This window comes from Mus caroli, chromosome 11 (assembly GCF_900094665.2).
Source record: "Mus caroli chromosome 11, CAROLI_EIJ_v1.1, whole genome shotgun sequence".
Lineage (NCBI taxonomy): Eukaryota > Metazoa > Chordata > Mammalia > Rodentia > Muridae > Mus > Mus caroli.
In genome coordinates, this window is record NC_034580.1 from 39,753,085 (window position 1) to 39,776,504 (window position 23,420).

At 44.3% G+C, this 23,420-nt stretch overlaps 1 protein-coding gene across 6 annotated transcripts in view; it reads left to right on the plus strand.

Annotated features, from left to right (window-relative positions):
* The window catches only part of Rnf145 (ring finger protein 145), a 47,972-nt gene extending 27,513 nt beyond the window's left edge, over window positions 1–20,459 (plus strand). For all 6 annotated transcript variants that reach the window (XM_029483598.1, XM_021177720.2, XM_021177719.2 and 3 more), the window contains exons 5-11: window positions 2,648–2,883; window positions 5,518–5,693; window positions 9,017–9,157; window positions 10,914–11,096; window positions 13,786–13,933; window positions 16,421–16,777; window positions 18,862–20,459. In XM_029483598.1, the coding sequence (XP_029339458.1) occupies window positions 2,648–2,883; window positions 5,518–5,693; window positions 9,017–9,157; window positions 10,914–11,096; window positions 13,786–13,933; window positions 16,421–16,777; window positions 18,862–19,227 (1,607 nt within the window). In that variant the 3' untranslated portion in view covers window positions 19,228–20,459. The remainder of the gene's footprint in view (window positions 1–2,647; window positions 2,884–5,517; window positions 5,694–9,016; window positions 9,158–10,913; window positions 11,097–13,785; window positions 13,934–16,420; window positions 16,778–18,861) is intronic.
* Window positions 20,460–23,420: the final 2,961 nt, after the last annotated feature.

Sequence of the window (23,420 nt, forward strand, 5' to 3'; positions counted from 1 at the left end):
GAAGTTCAACCCTCCTAGAGTTCTTTCTAATTGTGGAGTCATGAATTCAGAGAGTACAGAGTCTAGAGTGATTCTGATTTACTCAGTGTGACCATTGGGGTAGGGGCCTCTCGGAGCTGCAGGGGATTTCACTGAGTCCCTTGCAGTAGCAAGGATCACTAGTCCTAGAGGAAAATGCCTTCTGAGGCATGGTCCCTCAGAGGAGATGTGGACGTGTGGCCAGAGCGAACCCTGCCTGCTGGGGCCTGGACTCGGGACTTCAGAGCTGGGCAAGGGGTGAGGGTTGGGGGGAAGTTTCCATCCTGTTGACCAGGGAAACCGAGGGAGGCACCACACCACAGCCCTCTGCTGCCCGAGCACTTACTCCCAGCCTTTGCTTTTCTGCTTTCACTTTCTGATTTTGAGTATTTTAATAAAGGAAATGTCCCCATTCTTATCATCAAAAATGGGCTAATAATGATGAAAATGAGCTTCCTCCTGCAGCCTCTCCCGTATGCTCCATCTGCCCCCGGCCTCTCTCAGTTCCTGGTGACCCTTCCCCCAGGGCTGGGTGCTCTTCCTTGTGGAAATCCAGCCGTCCTACTCGTGCATCCTCCTCCTTGCCAGCTCTCTCCCTCTCTGTAGCTTCTCAGTGTTTGACGGGAGCTGTGCTTTTGTTTGGCTTTCTGATTCATCAGCTCTGTCTCCAGTGGTCTCACATTCTAAGTTTTGTTCTGCGTTCCTTCTGACACTTGTTCTATTGACTGCTTCCTCTTACTTTTTAAATGTTTACTTCTCACATGAAGCATTTAACTTTCCGGAGGAAGACTTGGTTCTTTTGTTTGTTTGTTTGTTTTTGTTTTTTTTTTCGAGATGGGGTTTCTCTGTGTAGCCCTGGCTGTCCTGGAACTCACTCGAACTCAGAAATCTGCCCGCCTCTACCTCCCGAGTGCTGGGATTAAAGGCATGCGCTGCCAATGCCCGGCTGAAGACTTGGTTCTTTAAGTTTATCTGGAGGTGTATGTCAGAGCCCATAAATTTTTTTTTTTTCCTATCAGGCTTCTAGTGTACCCTGTAGTCCTAGGTTAGCAGGGAAATGGAGGCAGGAGGATCCTGAATGTGAAGCCAGCTTGGGTGACTGATCCACTGTAAGCAAATATTAGGAAGCATCCTGGTTTATGCTTACTCATGGGTATTATAAAAGTGCAGGGTTGTCATAAATATATATGCTTATTCCTGCAAGTACTTCATAATTATGTGACATGAGGAAAAGCTGAATGCTGATACGTCAGACACACTCAACATAATGTACCTGGCAGGTGAGAGCAATGCCTCCTGTGGGGTAGACCTGGGCCCACAGTGAATGGAGTGGAGCAAGTCGTTTGCAGAACAGTTGAACACTCTAATCATTATATAAATAAAATATGGGTGTGTGATTCGGGGCTGAAGAAATGATGGCTCACTGGTTAAGACCGCTTTCTGCTCTTGTGGAGGACCCAAGCTTGATTCCCAGCACTCACATCTGTCTGCTCACTACTGTCCTACAAGCCCAGCTCCAGTTCTAGGGGTTCTGACCCCCTCTTCTGGCCCTCCCTGGCGTACACATGTATGTGCTCATGCACACAATGCACATAATAAAGTATAGTAAAGTATTTTAAAAACAAAAGACATTAACATCTCATATTCAGAGTAAATCTGGAAGGTTACTGAGTATGCAAACAGCTGTCGCACAGTGGGTTTCACATGCTGCTGTCGCACAGTAGGCTTCATACTCACCAACGTTCCTGGCTAGGGAGCTGCTGCTGCTGCCTGTGGGTGGCGGGAGCAGAACTCCTTTCTCTGCACTCCTCTCTGTGAGCCTCAGCCCTCTGAGAAGAACAAAGTGTGCAGACCTTTCAGCCTTCCCGCTCAGGCTTGGGCTGTCTGGAAGGTTTACATGGTTTAGTCAGAGATTAAGAGCCTCAGAGCAGATGGCATCGTGTTGAAGCGTGATGATGGGCAGGAAGCCTTTATCTTGGGCTTTATGCTTTGCATATATATAGTGCAGAATACTCAGGATCCAAAACCTTGGAAAAAGAAGCTGTATGAAAAGCAATGGACTTGTTGCGACACTGACGTAGACATTTAAAAATCCTTCCTCTGTTCCTCAAACCATCACAAATGTGATTAAGAACTGTAGAGGGTTATTTATTTTCCGAATCAGCCTTTGGGAGTAAGTGTTCCAAGTTCATCATGCAAATATGTAATTATATCTAGATGAAATGAAAATCTGATTTAAAGTATTGCTCAAGTCTTTAGACTTATTCAAAAGCTGTGATAACATCCTTAAATTTTTTTTAAACATTTTTGGGGTGTGTGTGTGTGTGTGTGTGTGAGAGAGAGAGAGAGAGAGAGAGAGAGAGAGAGAGAGAGAGAGAGAGAGAGAGGAAGGAGAGACACTGATGTTAGAGGACACTGACACAGTTTTGGGAGTTCTCTTATTCCACTATGGTTTGGGGATCTAACATAGGTCCTCAAGCTTCACAGCAAGTCAGACCCTAGAGCATCCTCCTCCTCCTTGTCCCTGTCTTCCTCCTCCTCTTCCTTCTCCTCCTCCTTGTCCCTGTCCTCCTCCTCATCATCATCTTGTCCAGATGCTCAGGGTTAATGCTGTCTGTTCCCCTTCCAGGTCAGTTAGTGGTGTGCACCTTGTGTTCCTGCGTCATGAAGACGAAGCAGATCTGGCTCTTCTCGGCACACATGCTTCCTCTGCTGGCTCGCCTCTGCCTCGTTCCTCTGGAGACCATCGTCATCATCAACAAGTTTGCTATGATTTTTACAGGATTGGAAGTCCTGTACTTCCTAGGGTCTAATCTCTTAGTACCGTATAACCTCGCTAAGTCTGCATACCGGGAGTTAGTTCAGGTAAGTGCGCCGGGCACACGCGGGTCAGTACATTCCTCTGTCCACTGTGGCTGTGGGAACACTCTCTCCAGCTCTTGTTCTCATCAGGGGAGGCAGTGAAGGAGCGAATCTGGGGATGCAGAGCACTTGGGTTCATGCCCCTAGGCTGAACCTGTGTGGCTTTGACATAATCACGCCTCTCTACTTTCTGTGATAGGAAGCTGATAATACCACAGCACTGTGCTCTCCTCAGGGTAGCTATGAGATCCAGATAAGCTTTGGGTCAGGCAGGCGATGTGTGTAATGTCGTAACTATTATAGTAAAGACAACAATAAGAAAATACCTGATGACAACCATTGATTTCTCTTCTGACTCTACTCCTACTGTGTCAGCAGTGTCTTCCCCTTTGTTTACCTAGCCTGTTTAACCTAGGAAGCTAAACGGGTTGGAGTTACAGAGTGATAGGTCTCATTTAGCGGCAGTGCCAGAAGCTGGCACACGGAATGTGCTGCTTGTAATTGTCTCTCTCCTCCTCTTTGCCTTTGCTCTAGGACAGATGGCCCCAGATTAGACATTCGGGAGAAACTTGCTTCTACTTGTGACCAATTGATAAGCTTCATTGTAAATGCAGAGTGTTGATCCGGTTTCTCTTTCACCTCCTGGCTGTGTGCATGACTGTCACTTAACAGATGAACCAGATTAATACCCCTGGGGGAGAGGTGCTACCTTGTGCTCTGCCAGCAGACCTGTGGGCACTCTTCCCTAGGCCCTGGGCCTGAGCCTGATTCTCTCCTGCCCAGTGATTAACATGGGTGCTCTCCCCGAAGTAGAACCCTGCTCAGCACAGAGCTGCCTTGCAGCGAAGGGCTGTGTTTGTATCTAGGATGAGAAGGGCAGTCAGCTCAGCTCAAGACCTGCATTTTATCTTCAGGTCATTATGGTGTGGAACAATTCTACATTATAACAGAGTAGCCATTTTGTAAACCTTTATTTATGTCAACTATTTAATGGCCATAAGACAGCGTCTCTGTTTCTCAAGGTCGTGGTGAGGTCCGTGTGGTTGCTATGCGGTTCACACGTCACTAGGGTGAGACGGGTGAACATAAATGACAGGTTGTAAAGTTTATGACTTGAGAATTGCATAAGCAAGAAATGGAAAATGTCAGGCTTTTAAATGGTGTGCTCGTGATTGGAAAAGCAGCAGCCTGCTGTCTACTTCAGATAAATTAGCCTCTAACAGTCACGTTCCAAATAGTTAACAGTTTACTTAAATATTTTCTAGATGGGAAAAAATTAGTTTTGACCAGATTGTAGAAAAAGTATATTTTACTGATGAAAAATTTAAATTAGAAAAAAATAATAAATGTGAGGCTGGAACAATGGCCCTGCAGTTAACAGAACTTACAGCTCTAGTATAAGACTCGGGTTCAGATCCAGCACACACGTGGTGACTCACATACCCCGTAGGTCCAGTGCCAGGGCATCTGATGCCCTTTGTGGCATCTGTAGGTCCCTGGATACACATAAACTCACACAAGCACACGTATACACATAAATGTGTGTGTGTCGGGGGGGGGGAGGTTCTGGGGGAAAACAAATAGCTAGAAGTGAGGTTGAGTGTGTTTGACACTGCACCTCCAGCTCTGTGTTTTATTGGAATGCCCAGGCTTCATATCAACAGATTCCTTCGGCTGCTGGGTTAAGGATTTGTAGGCCGCCTGTTTCAGTGCTGCTAGCTCCTCTGGGCCTGGTGCCTGATCAGGAACTCTAGAAGCTTGCTTACACGTCTCATCTCAGATGTAGTAATCAAGAATTCACTCAGTGATTAATGATTCCTGCTAATGAGATTTGTGAGAGATGATTTATAAACTGATAAACTTTGTGAGTTTTGAGTTTAGTAGCTGTTAAAGTGTATCCTTTTCATTGTACTGTATTTGGCACAGCAAATACATGGTGAGGATGACACACATGGTGAAGATGTGGGACAAGCAAGGGAAGAAAGGGGAATCAGTTTGTCTATGGGACAGACATGCTAAGTTCTCTTTGCTCCTCTGTAGTGAGGACAACAGAGATGAAGTACTCTGTCACAACTGTGACATTCATTAGCCAACCCTGAGCAATTCCTTTTTAAATGTTCTATTCCTTTCTGTATGAGTGTTGGCCTACATGTTTACTATGTACTACTTGTCTGTGCGATGCCTTTGGAGGCCAGCAGAGGGCTTTGGATCCCTTAGGACAGAAGTCATGGAGCTTTGTGAGCTGCCATGTGGTTCTGGGATGAACCTGGGTCTTCTGGAAGAGCAGCCAGTACTTTTAACCTTAGGCCCATCTCTCCAGCCCCACTCCACCCCCCATTTTCTTTATCAGTGTCCTGATTAGATATGATCATAAACCAGGTTTCTTCAGAGCCACCATTGAGGTTGTTTAGTTTTGAATCCAGCCTTCTCTCTCAACCCTTGGGGCAGTGTGTTGTTGCTGACCTGTGCACATAGACCATGTGTGAATAAGAATGTGAAATTCAGTACAAACGAAACCGGGCTGCCTACCGTGTATCCAGCTCTGAAGGAGTCTAGTGAGACCAACCCTGCGGGAGGATTGAGCTGTGTATTTTATAAGTACTTGAGATCTAAGGCAGCCTTGTCTCTCCTCTTCAGGTAGTGGAGGTGTACGGCCTTCTGGCCTTGGGAATGTCCCTGTGGAACCAGCTGGTGGTGCCCGTGCTCTTCATGGTCTTCTGGCTTGTTTTATTTGCTCTTCAGATCTACTCCTACTTCAGCACCAGAGATCAGCCTGCATCCCGGGAGAGGCTTCTCTTCCTTTTCCTGACAAGGTAATCCACCCTTGGAAGTCTGGGAACTTGGGTCTGGGAAGTCAGGTATGCAGGCTGCTTTTAGCAGTATCACACCACTGTGTTTAATCAAGATGGGACTTTTAGCTATGTGGGACCTATGGAGTGAAGGGATATGTGGACTGAAATATTGTGTGTTCAGTTGCCATGGGGACCAGGGTACAGAAAGCGATTTGTGGATATGTTACTTAAATGATAGTCCTGTTCAGTTTTTAATACATGCCATCTTCTAAACATTTTTACTCCCTCCTAGTCTTTCCAGCACTCTTGAGGGACAGGGACCTTTATTGCCATTTTCTGTCTACAGTGAGGAGAGTGCAGAAGAACATCTCCCTGGTGACACTGTGACAACAGGCACAGTTGCCACTCAGGCCAGGTCTCAGTTCAGCATCCGTACCTGTTCTGTGCACTTGGACCATATCCTCATATTCCTCATGTTTTGCTTAGTGTTGAGATAATAAAATAATTGGCTAGATGGGTGTAAGCACTTCCCTGGTTAGCCTCTGTCAGTGACCATCCAGGGTAGACTGAGTTAGGCATTGATGGGTGGCAACAGTGGTTGTAGGGGCAGCAATTGCTTACTATTTGGCAGTCTTTCTCTTCCTTTAACTCTTTGCTGTTCTAAGGCCAAAAGCCTTGGGGTTCTGGTAGTTTGACTCCTGCTGTTGGTAGCAGGGGATTAAGAAAAGTTAGTTACTAGGGCTCTTTTCTCTCTGGCTCAAGGGCCCCTGGCTGGCCAGATGAGAAGCTCAGAATTTGTTAACTCTTCCTGAACCAGAAAGAAAAGAAGAAAGCAAAGACTGTATGGAGTTGGGAAAGCTGCACCATTGTTTCGCTGTGGTTCGTAGCTGTTATACCTTCTCAGGATGAGTGATCACATGGGTTTCTAAGCATATTTTACATTCCATGAGTTCATAGTTTAAGCCAGTAATTCATGTCATAAATCAGTAAGACTTAAGGAATAATAGAATTGTTTACATGCCTTTCCATTAAGACCAGTGTCTCACTAAACATTTATTATCTATCTTCTAGACCCGTAAGTTCATTATAAGTTTAAAGCAGTAATTTTTATGCACAAGTTAGTACAGTTTTGTCAAGAGACAAATCATTTGTTTTGTGTCTTACTATTTTGAAGTTTTGTATAGACAAACTAGTCAGTATTTTATTTTCTATCCTTGCATCTGCAATAAGTTGTTCATTCCCAGCTTATGATCTTTAGTTACCAGATAATGGTCTCACACCTAACCTAGAAGGAATGTTTTGCTTGACTGTGAATTTGTTCCCAGCCTGCCTTCTTCTCCAAGTACAGTTAGCCCTTGACACGGGAAGCTTCACAGAGCTCTAGTTGCAGCTTTTATTCTGTAGTGGGCTTGAAATTACTCGATCAACTTAGGAATTCTTTAAAATCAATACCAGGAATTATGAAATCATCAATTCTTCTATACAGCATTAGTATATGAACGTACATCTTTATACTGATTCTGCACGGAATCTGCCCAATAGGGTGCATTAGTGTCCAGATCATTAGGCTATGCAGTAGTGATGGGAAAGGCACATCAGCAGTGAGAAGGAATCCTGGGGTGAAGTCTCTGAGGACCCTACCCATTGCAGCCATGCAAAACAGTGGGCTGTCCCCAGAAAGCGCACTTGCTTGCCTTAGCCTGTCCTAGATAGTTTCTGACAAGCCCCAAAGGAATCAAACCTGGGTTTTCAGGATTTAAGGTTGTTCGCGTATGTGGGAGTATGTGCACACATGTATTGGTGTGCACACATGTATTGACATGCACATGCAGAGGAGAGTACTGGATGTCCTGCCGCATCAGTCTCTGCTTTATTACCTAGAGACAGGTGTCTTGCTGAACCTGGAACTGGCTGGGCTTGTAGCTAGCAAGACCTAGTGGTCATCTTCCTGTCTCTGTTTCCCCTCTCCCCTCAGTGCTGGGATTACTGGTGCACACAGCCACACCCTGGATTTTAGGTGGGTGCTGGGATCTGAACTTGGGTCCTCATGTGTGTGCAGTACTCACTGAGTTATCTCTTTGACCCTAGGTTAGGGTTTTTGTTTTGTTTCATTTTAATTCTGGTGTATCATTTGAGTTCTTTCCCACTGTGGTGTCCATTGTGAGCTTAGATAGGGTCGACATTTGCCATTTCCACTGAGATTGACTTTGAAATGCTCAGCTCCCTGTATAAATGTTCATTCCTGGTTTGCTGTCTTATTTATTCATTTATTGATTGATTTTTATGTGTGTGTGTGTTGTGTTCATATGAATGCTTGAATGTACATTGTAAAAATTAGGTATTTTAATTATTAGTAGCTTTTGTAAACAAGAAATTATCAACAAAACCAGATGTATTTTAATGACCAGTTGAATATTAAATAAGTCTAATGTTTATTTTTGTTAACAAGGCTTGATTTTTAATTTTTAAAATTGCAGCAATGTTTTATGGATCATGAACTCTATTCCTGGGTGTGCTCTCAAAGTAGCCGTTTAAAGTTAGATTCTTGTATCTACACCCAAATTAGATAAAAATTTGTGGCCCCCATAGTGTGGCTGGTACTGCTGTATTTGTGGGGTGAGTGGGTAATAAGGAGGCTCTTGCTTGATAATGATTGGTCAGGTAGGGAACTCTGAGAAGCCCCTACCTGAGAAGTGCAGTCTGCGCCATTGGAGCAGCCAGCAGTTGCCATAACAACGTGCGCATAGCAGGTTACTTTGGAATATTTGCCATCATGTGAAATTATATGGTTCTGGAGGTGTGGGCAAGGCGCTCTCTGAAGTTTACTGCACTTGAAGGTGATAGATAATAAAAAGTAAAGACCTTGCTGAGATGTGTTGCTGCATACTGAATATTTGCTGAAGAGGTAGAAGGCTTCTAGTGCAGAATGGCAGGAGGTAAAATGGCTTAAATTATTTGTGGTAGCCGGGCATGATGGTACTGTCCTTTAATCCCAGCACTCTGTAGGCAGAGGCAGGTGAATCCCTGTGAGTTCCAAGCACCCAGGGCTACATAGTGAGATCCTGTCTGAACAGATATAACTAATGAGGTGTGGGGGGTGGAGTGGGGTGGGGTAAGCAGCCAGGGCTACATAAGTGAGATCCTGCTCAAATAAATAAATAAATAATCAATTAATCAAAGCAAAATGAAAAACTAACTTCTTTATGGGGTGATGGGTGAAGCCACCTCAGGTTTGGATCTGGGATGATTTCTGACGATCTCACTCTGCAAAGGTAAAGGCTTAAAATGGTTTTTTATCACAAACAGAGAACTCAGCCTCCTTTCCTTCCTCCCTCGTTTTCCAGCATCGCCGAGTGCTGCAGCACGCCCTACTCCCTTCTGGGCTTGGTCTTCACCGTGTCCTTTGTTGCCTTGGGTGTTCTGACACTCTGTAAGTTCTACCTGCAGGGATACCGAGCCTTCATGAACGATCCTGCCATGAATAGGTAAACTGTTCACTTACAGTCTGAACCTTTTTGTAGTAATAATCATGAGTGTCTTTGAGTTTTAGAGAAAATGAATTTTTAAAATTTTTTGTTTCTTGGCTTAGTTGCATTATTGAGATTGAAGTACTATTAAAGACTGTTACTAGGTTATAATGCAGAAATACATTTTAATTATCTGTATATTATGATAAATGCTGTATATTTAGCTTTTCTGTATTTGAGAATTTGGAAAACTTGTCTTTTCCCATTTGAAGAACTTGTCCTGTTAAAATCTGATTTCTGTTTAGTGCTTTCTCCCAGGGGCTTTTTGTTTTGGGACTGTGTTAGTGAGTGAGTGAGTGTGTGTGTATGTGTGTGTATGTGTGTGTGAACATAAATTTATTAAGACTCACTGAGCCATCAAAGAATGATTTGATGAGAATTAACAATTCTCAAAGGCTGAACAATTAACCCTCTGCCTAGCTGGACATCTTCGGAGAAAAATCCCAGATGCAATATTGTTATTTTGCTCCTAAAAGTTTCAGTCTATAGTTAATTTATATGTGCGTGTGTTTTGCCTGCCTGTATGTCTGTACCATATACATGTCTGATGCCTAAAAAGAGCAGAAGAGGGTATTTGATCCCGTGGAACTAGAGTAACAGACAGTTGTGAGCCATTATGTGGGTCCTGGGAGATGAACTGTGGTCAGTGTTCTTAAGCACTGAGCAATCTCTCCAGCCCCATCTGTAAATGTTCTCACAAAGGTACAGCTAGGGTCAACCATGATATGATAGCCAGTTATTCAAATTCCTCTGTTGGATTTTTTTTAGTACTTTGCTCAAATAAGACCCAAGTTGCACTTGACTGCTCCATTTCTTACGCCTCCTTAATGCTTAGATTCCTGGTGGTTTTATTTTCCTGCTGTCTGTTCCGCTTTGGCTGGGTGCTTCTGCACTGTTACAGAGCATATCCCAGGATTCACTGTTTTCTTTTATCATGTTTTAAATTTCTGTGTAGACCACCTGTGGGATTGCTGAGTAGCCAGGTTTGTGCATTGTACCTCAGTATTCAGTGACTTATTAGCCCGAGTTCTCCAGGCAGGTGTGCGGGTGTATGTTCTCAGGCCAGCGTGTTCCCTTTTTCACGCTGTAGTGTGTGGTGCTGTCACGTCTTGAAGGATTTTCTAAAACTGTACCCATCATTTCTCCTTTATGTGAGTTTTTCTAACCAAACCAATCGGATATTATAAAGTCTTGTGACTTGGCATATATTATTCCATATGAAAACTGAATTGCAAAGAGATTTGTCTTTTTGCTGTCTACAGCTGATTTTTTTAAAAGGATTTTTTCTTCTCCAAGATGGTGAAAGCAAAACATGTTTTAAATAAGTACTTTTATATTTAGTGTGTGTGTGTGTGTGCGACAGAGAGAGATCAGTATATAACTGATGCTGTGAATCTTTACATTGGCTATCTGTGAGGAGAGAAGGGTCTGTCTCAGTGGTGTCTGCTTAGGAATTAGTTATTTTATAAGTTGTCTTTTCTTTCATTCTATCCTAAACCAACAGCATGCTTTTGAACACGTAAGGGTGCATGTAAATCGGTGTGCCACCCCACTGATGCAGTGAGACATGAAGTTACTTTGCATAGGACTTTAGCTTGAAATGTCCGAATAGATTTAAAGCTATGCCATCAGCATTCAGAGCCCTTGGAGTACCGTCGTGGGGTTTGGGGATGGTTGGAATATGAATTTACTCCTGCACTTGTCCGCCCGCCAGGGGGATGACGGAAGGAGTCACTCTGCTGATCCTGGCGGTGCAGACGGGGCTCATAGAACTTCAGGTGGTTCACCGTGCATTCCTGCTCAGCATCATCCTCTTCATCGTCGTTGCCTCTATCCTGCAGTCCATGTTGGAGATCGCAGATCCCATTGTTTTGGCACTGGGAGCATCGAGAGACAAGTAAGGAAATCCCTAATTTTTGATTTAGTTAATGGACTCTCTTCCCACGGACTGCCTAAAGCCTGAAGGATGGATGGAAGCTTGCTGTTCAGTGTCTTTGTGTGTTGTTTGTATGTTATGTTTGCCTTTGCATGTACATGTGCGTGTTGAAGCCAGAGGTGGATGCTGGGCTTCCTCCTTCTCTACCCACCTAATTGACCGATGCAAGGTCTGAGTGAACAAGAGCTTGATGGTTGAGTTAACCTAGTTTTGCCTTGGGCGGTCTTCGTCTCCAACTCCTAAATGCCAGGAACATAGGCAGGCACTCTGCTGGCTTTGACATAGACTTTGGGGCTCTGTATTCTGGTCCTCCAACTTACACAGCCAATGTTTGATCCACTGAGCCACCTCCTCAGCCTGTCTTTGGCTTTCCTAATCAGTTTTGGTTTTCTTTTTAGGATTTCTATAGTTAAAAGACACTTCAGAAGCTTTGAAGAAAGAAACTCTTTTCAGAAAAATTTAATGCATTTTATGTGTCAGTTTTCTAGGTCTAAGAGCACTTAGTAAATATATGGCATCATGTGTGATTGTATCCTATGTAATGCCAGTTAAAGGGAGCAAAGCATTAGGGGAAAGTGCACGTGGAGAAGAAGGATCGGATTCCTAAACACAGGGACTTACAGAATTGCACCTCCTTTGATGGTCTCTTAGGAAGTTGCAAAATAGAGGAGGATAGTCTAACGTAGATTCTTTTTTTTTTTAAGAGCCCCAACCCCTGTTTTTAACGATTTATTTATTTTATTTATATGAGTGCACTGTAGCTGTCTTCAGACACAACAGAAGAGGGTATCAGATCCCATTACAGATGGCTGTGAGCCACCATGTGGTTGCTGGGAATTGAACTCATAACCTTTGGAAGTGCAGTCAGTGTTCTTAACCTCTGAGCCATCTCTCCAGCCCTTAATGGAAATTCTTGATGCCATATGGGACCAAATAAAATTGGGAGCTGGATCTGTGTACATCTAGTATTCAGAGAAAGCTTAAATTATATTTACTTTTATTATTTAAAAAATATTGTTTATTCTTCTGTGGGTATGCAGTCATATTTCTGGAAGCCAGAGATTGATGTCAGATCAGAGAGTCTTCATGAGTGAGTGCATGCCTGCCTGTCTTTGTGTGTGTGTGAGTGTATGTGTCAGAGCTTGGTATTGGGTCAAGGTCTCTTTTTTTTTTTTTTTTTTTTGGTTTTACGAGACAGGGTTTCTCTGTGTAGCCCTGGCTGTCCTGGAACTCACTTTGTAGACCAGGCTGGCCTCGAACTCAGAAATCCGCCTGCCTCTGCCTCCCGAGTGCTGGGATTAAAGGCGTGCGCCACCACGCCCGGCTTCAAGGTCTCTTACTAAGCCCGGAGCTCACTGTTTGGCTACACTGCCTGGCTGTTCAGCCCCAAGGATCTTCTTGACTGTCCGTAGGCTGCACTGAGGCTACAGACACTCTAACAAGTGAGCTGATGGTGTGGTGGCTGCAACTCTAGACATTTCAAAAGACCTAAAACCCAAACTATTATTGCTTCCAAGATACTGCTTTGCATACCGGGCATATCTGGCTTAGTGGTAGAAGATTTGCTTAGACTGTTTGGAGACTTTAGATCAGTATCTGGCACCTAAAACAAACACACAAAACTGACTGTACTATTTTGGTTCGTAGTTCATACAAGAGATCCCAGATAAAACTGATTACAATTCACTGTCACCATTCCCGCGGCCCCCCCCCCCCCCCCCCCCCCCCCGTATTCCCTCATATTTTGATGGTTGGTTCTAGAATTTGGTTCTGAATTTGTTGCATGGAGGAAGTAGTCTCTTGGGAGGTAGAATTGTGAGAGCAGATTTGTGAGATAATTCTTAAATTAGCTTATAATTACAGTTGTTCAGCTTTGCTTGAGTGCCCCATAGTCCGCTTGGGCAAACCTTTTGTAACGTCCTCTGAAAAGGTACTGTGGCTGAAAAAGTCAGTTTCCTGTGCCTCCAGCTCTTGGCTGTGTGTCAGTCTCAGTGAGCATAGTGAATTCCAGTTACTGGGGCTTGATTTAAAGCTGGAGGTTTCTCCTTAAAGCATGTCAGGTGGTTAAGAGCGGGCTCAGATGAAAAGCCCATGCACACTGCTACCTGGACTTGGCTATAGTTCATATTTTGCTGTTTCTGAAAGTGTCTTTTAAAGAGTACATTAAATAATTGTGCATATTGATGAGTGTGCTAGAACACTATAGAACGTTTATAAAAGCTGATGAGAAAAATCCCCATTGCTCCATAAGAACTGGTGTGGTTCTGCATCCCTTCAGGGTGCTGCGTCAGGCTCACTCTTGGTCCTTCTCCACCAGAAGCAGACGGAGAGCCTTGCCTGAGGGTCTGGGCTGTTGCTGGAGTTGGTGTCTCTGCTAGCATTACTCGTGGTTGGAGCAGCATTCGCTAAAGCAGGGTTCTCTCTTGGCTGTGGGAGGAAAACAAAAGTAGACCACTGGGTGCCCCGACCCTGTATGCCCTTAGTGGTTTTTAGAAGGACACTGGTAGCTATAGTGAACGGAAAAGCCATGAGAAAACCTAACCCACCACAAGTGACTCCAGAACTAAGGAACCGCCGTTGTGCCCTCACTGCCGTGGTGAGGAAGCAGTTTGTGAACAGCTTGACTATAAGACTCTTGTGCCTTGTCCAGGAGTTTGTGGAAACACTTCCGTGCTGTGAGCCTCTGCTTGTTCCTCCTCGTGTTCCCTGCGTACATGGCCTACATGATTTGCCAGTTCTTCCACATGGACTTCTGGCTTCTCATCATCATCTCCAGCAGCATCCTTACCTCTCTCCAGGTGAGCCTCACAGTGACACTGTGCCCTGGTTGCCTGTGTTCTGAGATGAGTGAGTGGCTTCGGGCTGCTGTCACTCTGCATTCTTTACTAGAGCATCCTGCATACTGATGGAAGTGTGATATGAAAATGCTAAACTGTCATGTGGTCAAAACTGTCTTCATGATTGCAAGTATGAGACTTGCATGTCATGAAAATACTTGATTTAGTAAATGTTACCTAACCCAGGTGGTGTTCCATTTGTGGTGATGACAAAAGCCTTTGGCTTTACTTTTATTATGGTGAAAAAAGTATTTAGAATTAGCCATCTTGACTGAGTTTAGGTGATCCCAATTTTGTTGGCAAAATCCACATCATCATAATCACGAGCCAGCTACACACGTGCCTTCTCTCTGTCCAGACTGAGCAGGGCGTAGAAGGTTTTCTCGGGCGGTTTGCCCTGGGGTTTGTTGGCCCTAACATCCACCGGTTGGCGGGGAACACAGCGCACTGTGCCTTCCTTCGTCTTCATGGCTGACTCTGCTCTGGCTCAGGGAGCTTAGTGATGGCAGAGCACCCAAGCTTGTGCCTCCTGGGAAAGCTTTCTTTTCCAGGCTGTTGGGGTTGCCTTCCATCACTGCCTACTTTCTTGGCTCTGGGAGGGAGCCTAGAGGCCTCCTCCTTTAATTTTAAAGCCATCATGGCAAAAAGTGCACAAAGACAGACAAAACACAGCAAACCAGCAACAACAGAAAATGTAATTAAGACTTGCACATNTTTTTTTTTTTTTTTTCAAAATGGTAACGATCTTTTTTAAATTGACAAAAAAACAAAACACTGAAATATCTTAGAGCGTGTTTAGAATGGGCTTTTCATGTCTCAGTTTAACAGCAAGTCTGTAGGAGCCCAGTGAAGACTCCTGAAATGTCTGTAGTAGCTGTTAGTCATGTTTGAGCAAGCGGAGTATGAACAAAGTCGTTCATTGCACAGGGTTAACAAACAGTATGTTGCTAGCTGAGGCTAACTGCTGTTTTATTACAACATTACCTCTTGTTTTTATAAAATGTACCAAGATTTTAAATTTATATCTTTATTTTACGTGTTAAAAAAAGTTTCTTTTATCACCAGTGTTAGAGTTGTCTTCTGTTTTTTTGTTTTGTTTTAGTTTGTTTTTTTTCTTATTGTTTTCTTTCTTAGTCAAAGAGTAAACAGAAGAATATTATTTTGGTAGCTTTTCATTTTACTTTTGTAATGATTAGGGGATTTTAGACTAAAAATTGGAGAAATTTCTGCCAAAATGAAAAAATATGTGACGTGTATTGATGACAATGCTAAAATTGTGGTTAGTGCTTATTTATTCNATTAATTGATTATTTGCCTGTTTTTAAAGAAACATGCTTTATTTCTTTAAGCATCTTCAAAAGATGACTTTTCTTGTCACATTGTAGCCAAAAGAAGCAGAGAACTTCTTGTCCTGCTTTTGGTTCCTGGTTAACCAGGTATAATGAGCTTTACAAAGTGCAAATTACAAACTGTCACTTCTGTTCACCTCCACCAAAACTTGATTTCCCCTAGCTATTAATTTAAAGTTGCCTTTCCTGCAGCTGCAATATTTTGAATAACACAGATTGTGTTAATTTTTGAATGTTTGTTTATATCTAGGGGTAATGGAAAATGTAGTTCCCATGTAACCTTATTCACTCCAGCTGTATCATATTTCATTTTTCCCAAAGTTCTTTAATTTTAACTGAACACCAGCAGTATTTTTAGTAATTCTTTAAGATACTTGGAAGATAATTTATCAAGCTGAACTGTCTCTAGACTTAATTATTGTGAATGTCTGTTTTCTTTTATCATGGTGGTTCACATGGCTCTGATGTTCAGTTTGTATTTTTGAAATTGCTTTACTTAGAATTAAAACAGACCAACATTAAATGTTTGTATTTTTAAAAGAAAAAAAAAAAGAATGGGCTTTTCAAAGTAAATGTCTACTCAAAATACCCTTGTAATATAAATCTATACAACTCACATATGCACACGCATGATGTGTGCCATAAACATACATAGCTAATGTATGTACCACACAGACAGACATGTGTTTCATATGTATGAACAGCATCACCGGGATGCGGCAAGCTTTTTGGGACTTGCAGAGGTCTCTGCTGCCTGGTCAGTAAGAGGTGACAGTAAGAGGTGACAGGAAATGTGGTTCTGGAAACGATGCTTTCAGCCCTGTTCCTTGTAGAGGTGAAGTGTTTTAAGAGACAAGGACTGGACGGATGAGGAATAAGGAAGGTCAGGGAGAATTAGTAGGGTTGGGTGGGCCTGAGGAGACTGAACACTGCTTCTGAAGGTGTAGCGTCTGCTCTCTCAGTAACTGGTCACTGTCATCCACACACAACCTTCAGTGGTTACCAAGAGTTCATGTGTTATTATTTTAAACTTAGGGAGAATGTTTTTCTTATGATCACATTTATCTTAATATATATATATATACTCTCCCCTCCCCAGGTTCTGGGAACACTTTTTATTTACGTCTTATTTATGGTTGAGGAATTCCGCAAAGAGCCCGTGGAAAACATGGATGACGTCATCTACTACGTGAATGGCACTTACCGCCTGCTGGAGTTTGTTGTGGCCCTGTGTGTGGTGGCCTACGGCGTCTCAGAGACCATCTTTGGAGAGTGGACTGTGATGGGCTCCATGATCATCTTCATCCATTCCTACTACAACGTGTGGCTTCGTGCCCAGCTGGGCTGGAAGAGTTTCCTTCTGCGCAGGGACGCTGTGAATAAGATTAAGTCTCTCCCCGTCGCGACGCAGGAGCAGCTGGAGAAACACAACGACATCTGCGCCATCTGTTACCAGGTGACCTGCACAGGGGGAGTCTGCTGATAGGTCAGGCGGGGTAGACCGCGGGGCTGCAGCATGCACCAGTCACAGTGTAAATTTCCGGGCACAACTAATCTCTGGATTGGAAAGAGATAATGGGGCTCATAGATTAGAGTAATAAAGCCCTGATACAAACATATCCATTTTAGTTCTAAGTTCAGTTTTAATGTAGTCTTTCAAGTTCTAATTATTATTGTTTTCAACATTATTGCTCACCCATAAATAAAGGAAAAACAGGTTAGGTGTATTTTATATTATTACTGACTACACACACAGACACAGTGTTCATGTGTATGTGTGATTAAATATATCCTAGCAACCAGGAGTCAGCAACTTCAGAAAAGTGCTGTGCCAAGATTTTGACTCTGCTTAATATCTTCTGGGTGGGGAAGAAGCACCCAGACTTCATGGTGGGGGTGACTGAATGCTGTTCTCTGTCAGAGACTTTCAGTCCTGTGGGGTTTGGAAAGTGTTGATAGAAGCAGGCGGAAGGGTCCTATTGAGGGTAGACAGACTGCCTGCCATCCATAGAGCACTGGCCCCAGACCGAGATGATGGTTACCCTGTAGTACAAGTGAAAGATACGTCATCTTGGGAACATAGCGAGAGTTTGGTCCCCAGTCACCTGGGGACTGTCAGGTGATCTGAGTTGCAGCATTTAGCATTAAGCTGTACTCCTGGAGGTGTGGACAAAGTTACCTGGCAACAGCTGCAACCAGGCCCCAAGTAAAATCACTGGGAGTGTAGGCTGGTGGCAGCCAGCCATAGATAGTGGCAGTGTATATGCAGAAATGCTTTTAGGGCTGCATGGTAGTGCAGATGCTGTGGGTAGGTGTTACCACGATTCGAATCTTTTCTCATAGTAACATGAAGCTTCCACCTTTTAAACGAGTTCTGAGAACACTTTTTGTATGCTAGTAACCCTTGAGTGCAATGAGAAGGCATATGGCCTTGAGCCTGTCCCTGCCCTTCCTTCTCTGTGCTCCTGAACTAGACTCTGTCTTTTGTAGCTTCACCGTCCTCAGGGCCACCCTGGGAAAACCAAGTTTGGCACAGTCAGCTTGTGCCGCCCACCCGCCATGTCTCCTCTCCTGGGTGGGGTCTGAGAGTCCTCTTTGTCGGTGTCACATCACTTTTTTTGAAGTGCTGGAACTACCTGCTGCTCACACATGGACCACGAGAGTGGAGTTGCTTAGCTTCCTGGCTGGCTGCTTTTGTGTGGATGGCTCCCTGCTTCACAGTTGCCTCTTCCCCCGCCCCCATCCCCTGGTGTTACCAGCTCTTGGCAAGGAATTTGGGGGATATTCACTTCCTAATTGTGGATGTTAAGCAGTGGTTAAAAAAAAAATCCATGTGTTTTAAATTCCTGCCTTAGGCCTTCCCTCCCCAAGGAATACTGATAGCAAAAGGAGGTGTCACCATTTTTTCCTCATGTTTGTGAAGCACGAGCACCTAAAAGTCCCACATGGGACTTGTTCTAAGTATAGATTTATGGTTCAGATTTTCTAACTCTGTAGGTTTGGTACAGCCTGAGCATAGGGGGAAACTGAGGAGCGCTGGTTTACACAGCAATTGTAAAATGTCTGTATATTGGCCCTGATACAACTGCGACTTCCTTGCCAACACTCTGGTGTCCCGTGGCTGAGTTTTGTCTCCTTGCATATAGGCTCATGGTAGAATAGTCTCTAGCTGCATTGGCGCATAACTGTGGGAAAAGTCCTGTCTGCGGTAGATTTCCTGAGGTTGTAGTTACTGCCTTAGACCCGTGACTCACACCCTCTCACTGCGAGCATAGTGCGCCCGCTGTGTTCCGTGTTTAGGATACAGTTTCTTCCTCACTTGACTCCCGTTTGTTTCACCGTCCACAGGTCTCTTACGTTACTGTGTAAGGCCTCCTCTGATAGCAGCTTTAAGAGCAAAGCCAGATGATTCTAAGTTCTGTGCTGCAGGTTTTTCTGTTTGTGCTACAAAGCTTATGTTGAAGTCGGAGCTTGTGGGGTGGCATCAGGAAGGTGAAATGACTGACGTTGCTGAGGTACCTCTTTTGACTTCTCTTCTAGGACATGAAATCCGCTGTGATCACACCTTGCAGTCATTTCTTCCATGCAGGATGTCTTAAGAAATGGCTGTATGTCCAGGATACCTGCCCTCTGTGTCACTGCCATCTCAAAAACTCCTCCCAGCTTCCAGGACTGGGGACAGAACCGGCTCCACAGCCTCCTGCGGGGGCTGAGCAGAACATTGTACTTCAGGAAGGTCCTGAACCCCCAGACCATGAGAGTCCACCAGGGACTGGGACCCAGGAAGGTTCTGGGGACAGTAGTGAACACATCAACAGAGGCTCAGCTAGCCAGGAGGGGGCTGCTGATGCTGGAGAGGATCCTCAGATTCCAGAAGGTGAAGCGTGTCCTGTTGAGTCCGCCTAGAGGAGAAGCAGGCTTGGAGCTCTGGACTGTGGAGAAGGCCACCCAAGGTGGAGTTCACACTCAGATCTGAGGAGTGAATGGAGGAGAGGATTAGGCAGGAACCTGACATTCCAAGGATCTGCTCCAGGCTACTCAGTGGACACACCCGCTCTCCACCCCACTTCGTGTTGTTGGAGAAATTTTGCAATGTACACTAATCAAAATGTATTTATATGTTCTATGCTGATGTTTTGTAGAGGTTTGCCAAGAAAACTTAACCTCAGCAACTTCAGGAATGGCCCCTGATTTGCGAGGGATAATGAAATCAGGTCTGAGTGCTTGAAAGGGGCTAAGAGGACACAGATCTGGAGGTCAGTGTGGGAAGATGAAGGCAGAGGTGGACCTGGCTTTCCCCTTCCCATGGGATGGGGTCGCTCTGATTGGATAGTGTGGGTAATGGCCGCTCCCCTTTCCCTCAGTTGATTAAAACCACCAAATGATTCTGGAGTTTTCTACAGAACCGCAATGAAATCAAAGATATAGACGCATTGACTTTCCTCTGAGATGGAGGAGCACGGTACGTCAGGATGTGCCTGGGAGGAGGGGCGGGCGTGCACTAGGCCTTGCGGGTGCTCTTGTGTCGCCTGAGACTCTTAAACTTGATGCTGGAGTCCTCATTATTTTGATGTATATGGAACTTTTGTTAATATATTGTATACTTTGTTGGCTGTGTGAAGTAAACTAAAACTCTAGTGAACACTTTGGAGTCCACTTTAACAAAGGAGCCAAAGTGGGAGGGGCTTTAGGGAACTGATAAAGGCCCTGGGTGTACTGTCCAATCCTGTGTAATGTTTAATTCTTGCAACTGAATCAAAAGCAGTGTTAAATTATGGCAGTGTTTGCACTCTGGGAATGAGTACTGGACTGTATGACCCCACTCTGCAAACACCACTTTTGAAGCTGTTAATACACTTTGCACCCTTTCTTTGACAAGGATGTGTCATATTTAAATTTTTACATTCATCATGGCTACAGGTAGAACTGGGGAGGGGGGATGTAATTTTTTTATGGGATTTTGATATGAAAAGAAACTAGTCATTTATTTATACAATAAGCTTGGCTCAAAAAAAAAGTGTATTTCCGACTTGGTATTCCTACTGTGGGGTGTGGTTTTCCTTTGTTTTTAGTAGCAAATTTGGATGTAGACTGACAGACATAGCTGAATGTCTTAATAAATTTAAATTTGAAGATAACCATTGTATTCCTGTGATGTGTTAACACTATGGGTGTTGTGTTGGGATTGGATTCTCTTCTGTGCAGTTTCTCTTCTGAACTCCCAGGACCTCACGTGTTCCCATGCCACACATGTTCTGCACATGGCAGAATTTGTGAGAAGGCCCAGTTGTTTGTTTGTTTGAGACATGTCTTTGCTGTTGTGTGTCCTTGGATGGCCTAGAACTCCATATGGACAGCATCCACTCAGATGAGATAGATCTGCCTTCCTCTGCCTCTGCCTCCCGAGTGCTGGGGTCTTAGACACGAGCCATGACTAGTGAAATATTTTTCATCTTTAACTTGTTCTTTGAGTTTCATACATGCAAACAATATATCTTGATCATATGCAGTCCCACTCTCCTAGGCACCCCCAACATGACCCCTTTCATGTCCTCTTTTTTTTTTTTTAAGCCCACTGGGTTTAATTAGCACTGCCCATTGGCCTCATCTTGTGCAGGTGACCATAACCATAGTAAGCTCATGATGCGGGGACCGTGGCATGTTGGCATGTCCAGGAGACAGCACTTCACAGCACTCCTCATCCTCATGTCTTCTGCCCTGTTTTCAGTGGTGGGAATCTTAAATCCTGGTGGTAGCACACTCCAGCCTGTATCAGAAGCTTGTGGGAGCTTTTGAAGAATGAGGAAACAACACCCAATTTCTGGTCATCTCTTCAAAAGTACCGAGTCACCAGCGGCGGCGGAGGCCTGTAAAATGCACTTGAGATTCCCCAGGTGCTTTGATCCAGCTCCATTTCGAATTCCTCCCATCTTTTTAGAGAGCATGGTAGAAGAAACTAAAGCAGATTTGAAGTTTCTGTTAAGTAGCTGGGTTGATCTGAAACTTCACGTAATCTTCAGTGCTCCTGTGGAGGATACATGCTCGGTTATATTGTGGTACCTTATTGAAGGAAAACCCAGCGGCTGAGTTTGAGAGTCATTTCCGGCATGCCTACCTCTATTATCTGTTAGCGCAGAGTACCTATATGACAGCTTGCTGAAATCTATTGCCTAAAGGACCTCACACTGTCATAACAAAGGCTCAGGTGCTGGGTTCACATTATGTAACACACTGTGCCAAGTCAGATGAGCCTTTCAGCAGCCTCTGAACATGAAATTCAAACTGCATCCTTTATCCAGGCAGTGGTGGCACACACCTTTAATCCCAGCACTTGGGAGGCAGAGGCAGGCAGACAGATCTCTGAGTTCAAAGCCAGCCTGATCTATAGAGAGTTCCAGGACAGCCAGGGCTACACAGAGAAACCTAGTCTTGAAAACAACAGACTTCACAAAAAAAAAACCCAAAAGACTCTCCATCCTTTGTTTCAGGTCAGTAGTGAGACAGACCTGAACATTGCAGTGGTTTAAAAGCACTGTTTATCTTTATGCACGCGTGTACCTGGCAGAGGCTCGGATGCTGCCTGAAACAGGCACTCGTGTGCCATTCCTAATGGTCCCACCAACGGCTTTATAGTTGTCTTCTCCCAGGCGAGGACACTGGTGGCTTGACTAGGAATGGCTCCTAGGGCTCATATATTGGATGTTTGGTCATTAGGGAGTGACAGCCACTTGACCAGGATTAGGACATGTGGCCTTGTTGGAGGAAGTGTGTCACTGGGGGTGAAGAGGGGTGGGCTTTGGGGTTTCAAATGCTCATGTCAGGCCCATTGGCTCTCCCTGCTGCCTGCTGATCTAGATGTAGAACTCTGGGCTTCTCTAGCACCACGTCTGCCTGTCTGCCACCATGTTTCCCGTCGTCGTAATAATGGACTGAACCTCTGAACTGTAAGCCAGCCCCAATGAAATGTTTCACTTTATAAGGATTGCTGGGGTCATGGGGTTGTCACAGGGATAGGACACTAAGATACCACCAGCATCTCCTTGGAACCACTGCAGTGGGTATCACATGCAAAAGTTGTCTTTGAAGGCCTGGACAGAGCTAGCTAACACTCTGGTGGAGCAAAACCTAATTTTATTAGTACTTGTTTTTTAAAAAACTTAGCATATACTTATGGCTCCTTCAAACTATTATGAACCTCTGGTTTAATGTCCCTTGTTCTGGTAACTGGGGGATGGTATATCAGCCGACCCAATGGTGTCAGAACTCTTCACCATGGAGGCTATGGGGATTAGGTTGTTGTTAGGCAAGGCTGCAAATGATGTCACCTACTGAGCCATCTTACCCTCGTGTGTGTGTGTGTGTGTGTGTGTGTGTGTGTGTGTGTGCGCGCGCGCGCGCGCGTTCTATGTGCAGAGTCAGGACAACCTGTGGGAGTTGGTTCTCTCTTACCATATGGGTCTCAGGAATTGAACTCAGGTTGTCAGACTTGGTGGCAAGTGCTTTTCCCCACTGAGCCATCTTGCTAGCTCACTGGTCATTTTTGGTAATACTTTCCATATCACAGCATACTTGACCTAGGAAGATCTGCTAAAGTTTAACCATCTAGTTAAAGAAGAAAAAGTGAGAAAATTTACCTTCAATTATACTTGATGTCATCAATTCTACTTCTCCTGACCATGTAGTATTCCATTTTATAGATAGGTCTTCATGTCACCTGTGAGCAATATGCTAAAAAATATACTTAGCAATATGCTAAATTTCTGGCTCCAGCCTGCAGTCCAGCAGCCTTAGCCTCCACTCCCTTTTAGAGTGTGTGTGTGTGTGTGTGTGTGTGTGTGTGTGTGTGTGTGTAACTTGGACTTAGCTCTATATAAATGTACGTAACTTGGATTCAACTCTCATTTAAAAAAAATAGATCTATTAGGAAAATGAATGTTTTTAAATAGCAACTATGTGGCTCTCTTACATGTTTGTCAGTGACCTCATCAGGATGCCAGCAGCCACCTAGCTGGTAGCCTTCTTTACTGAGGTTAAAGTGTGTGCCATGTGACTTAAGCACACATCTTCAGGTGACCTCACGACCTAGAACAATCACTGTA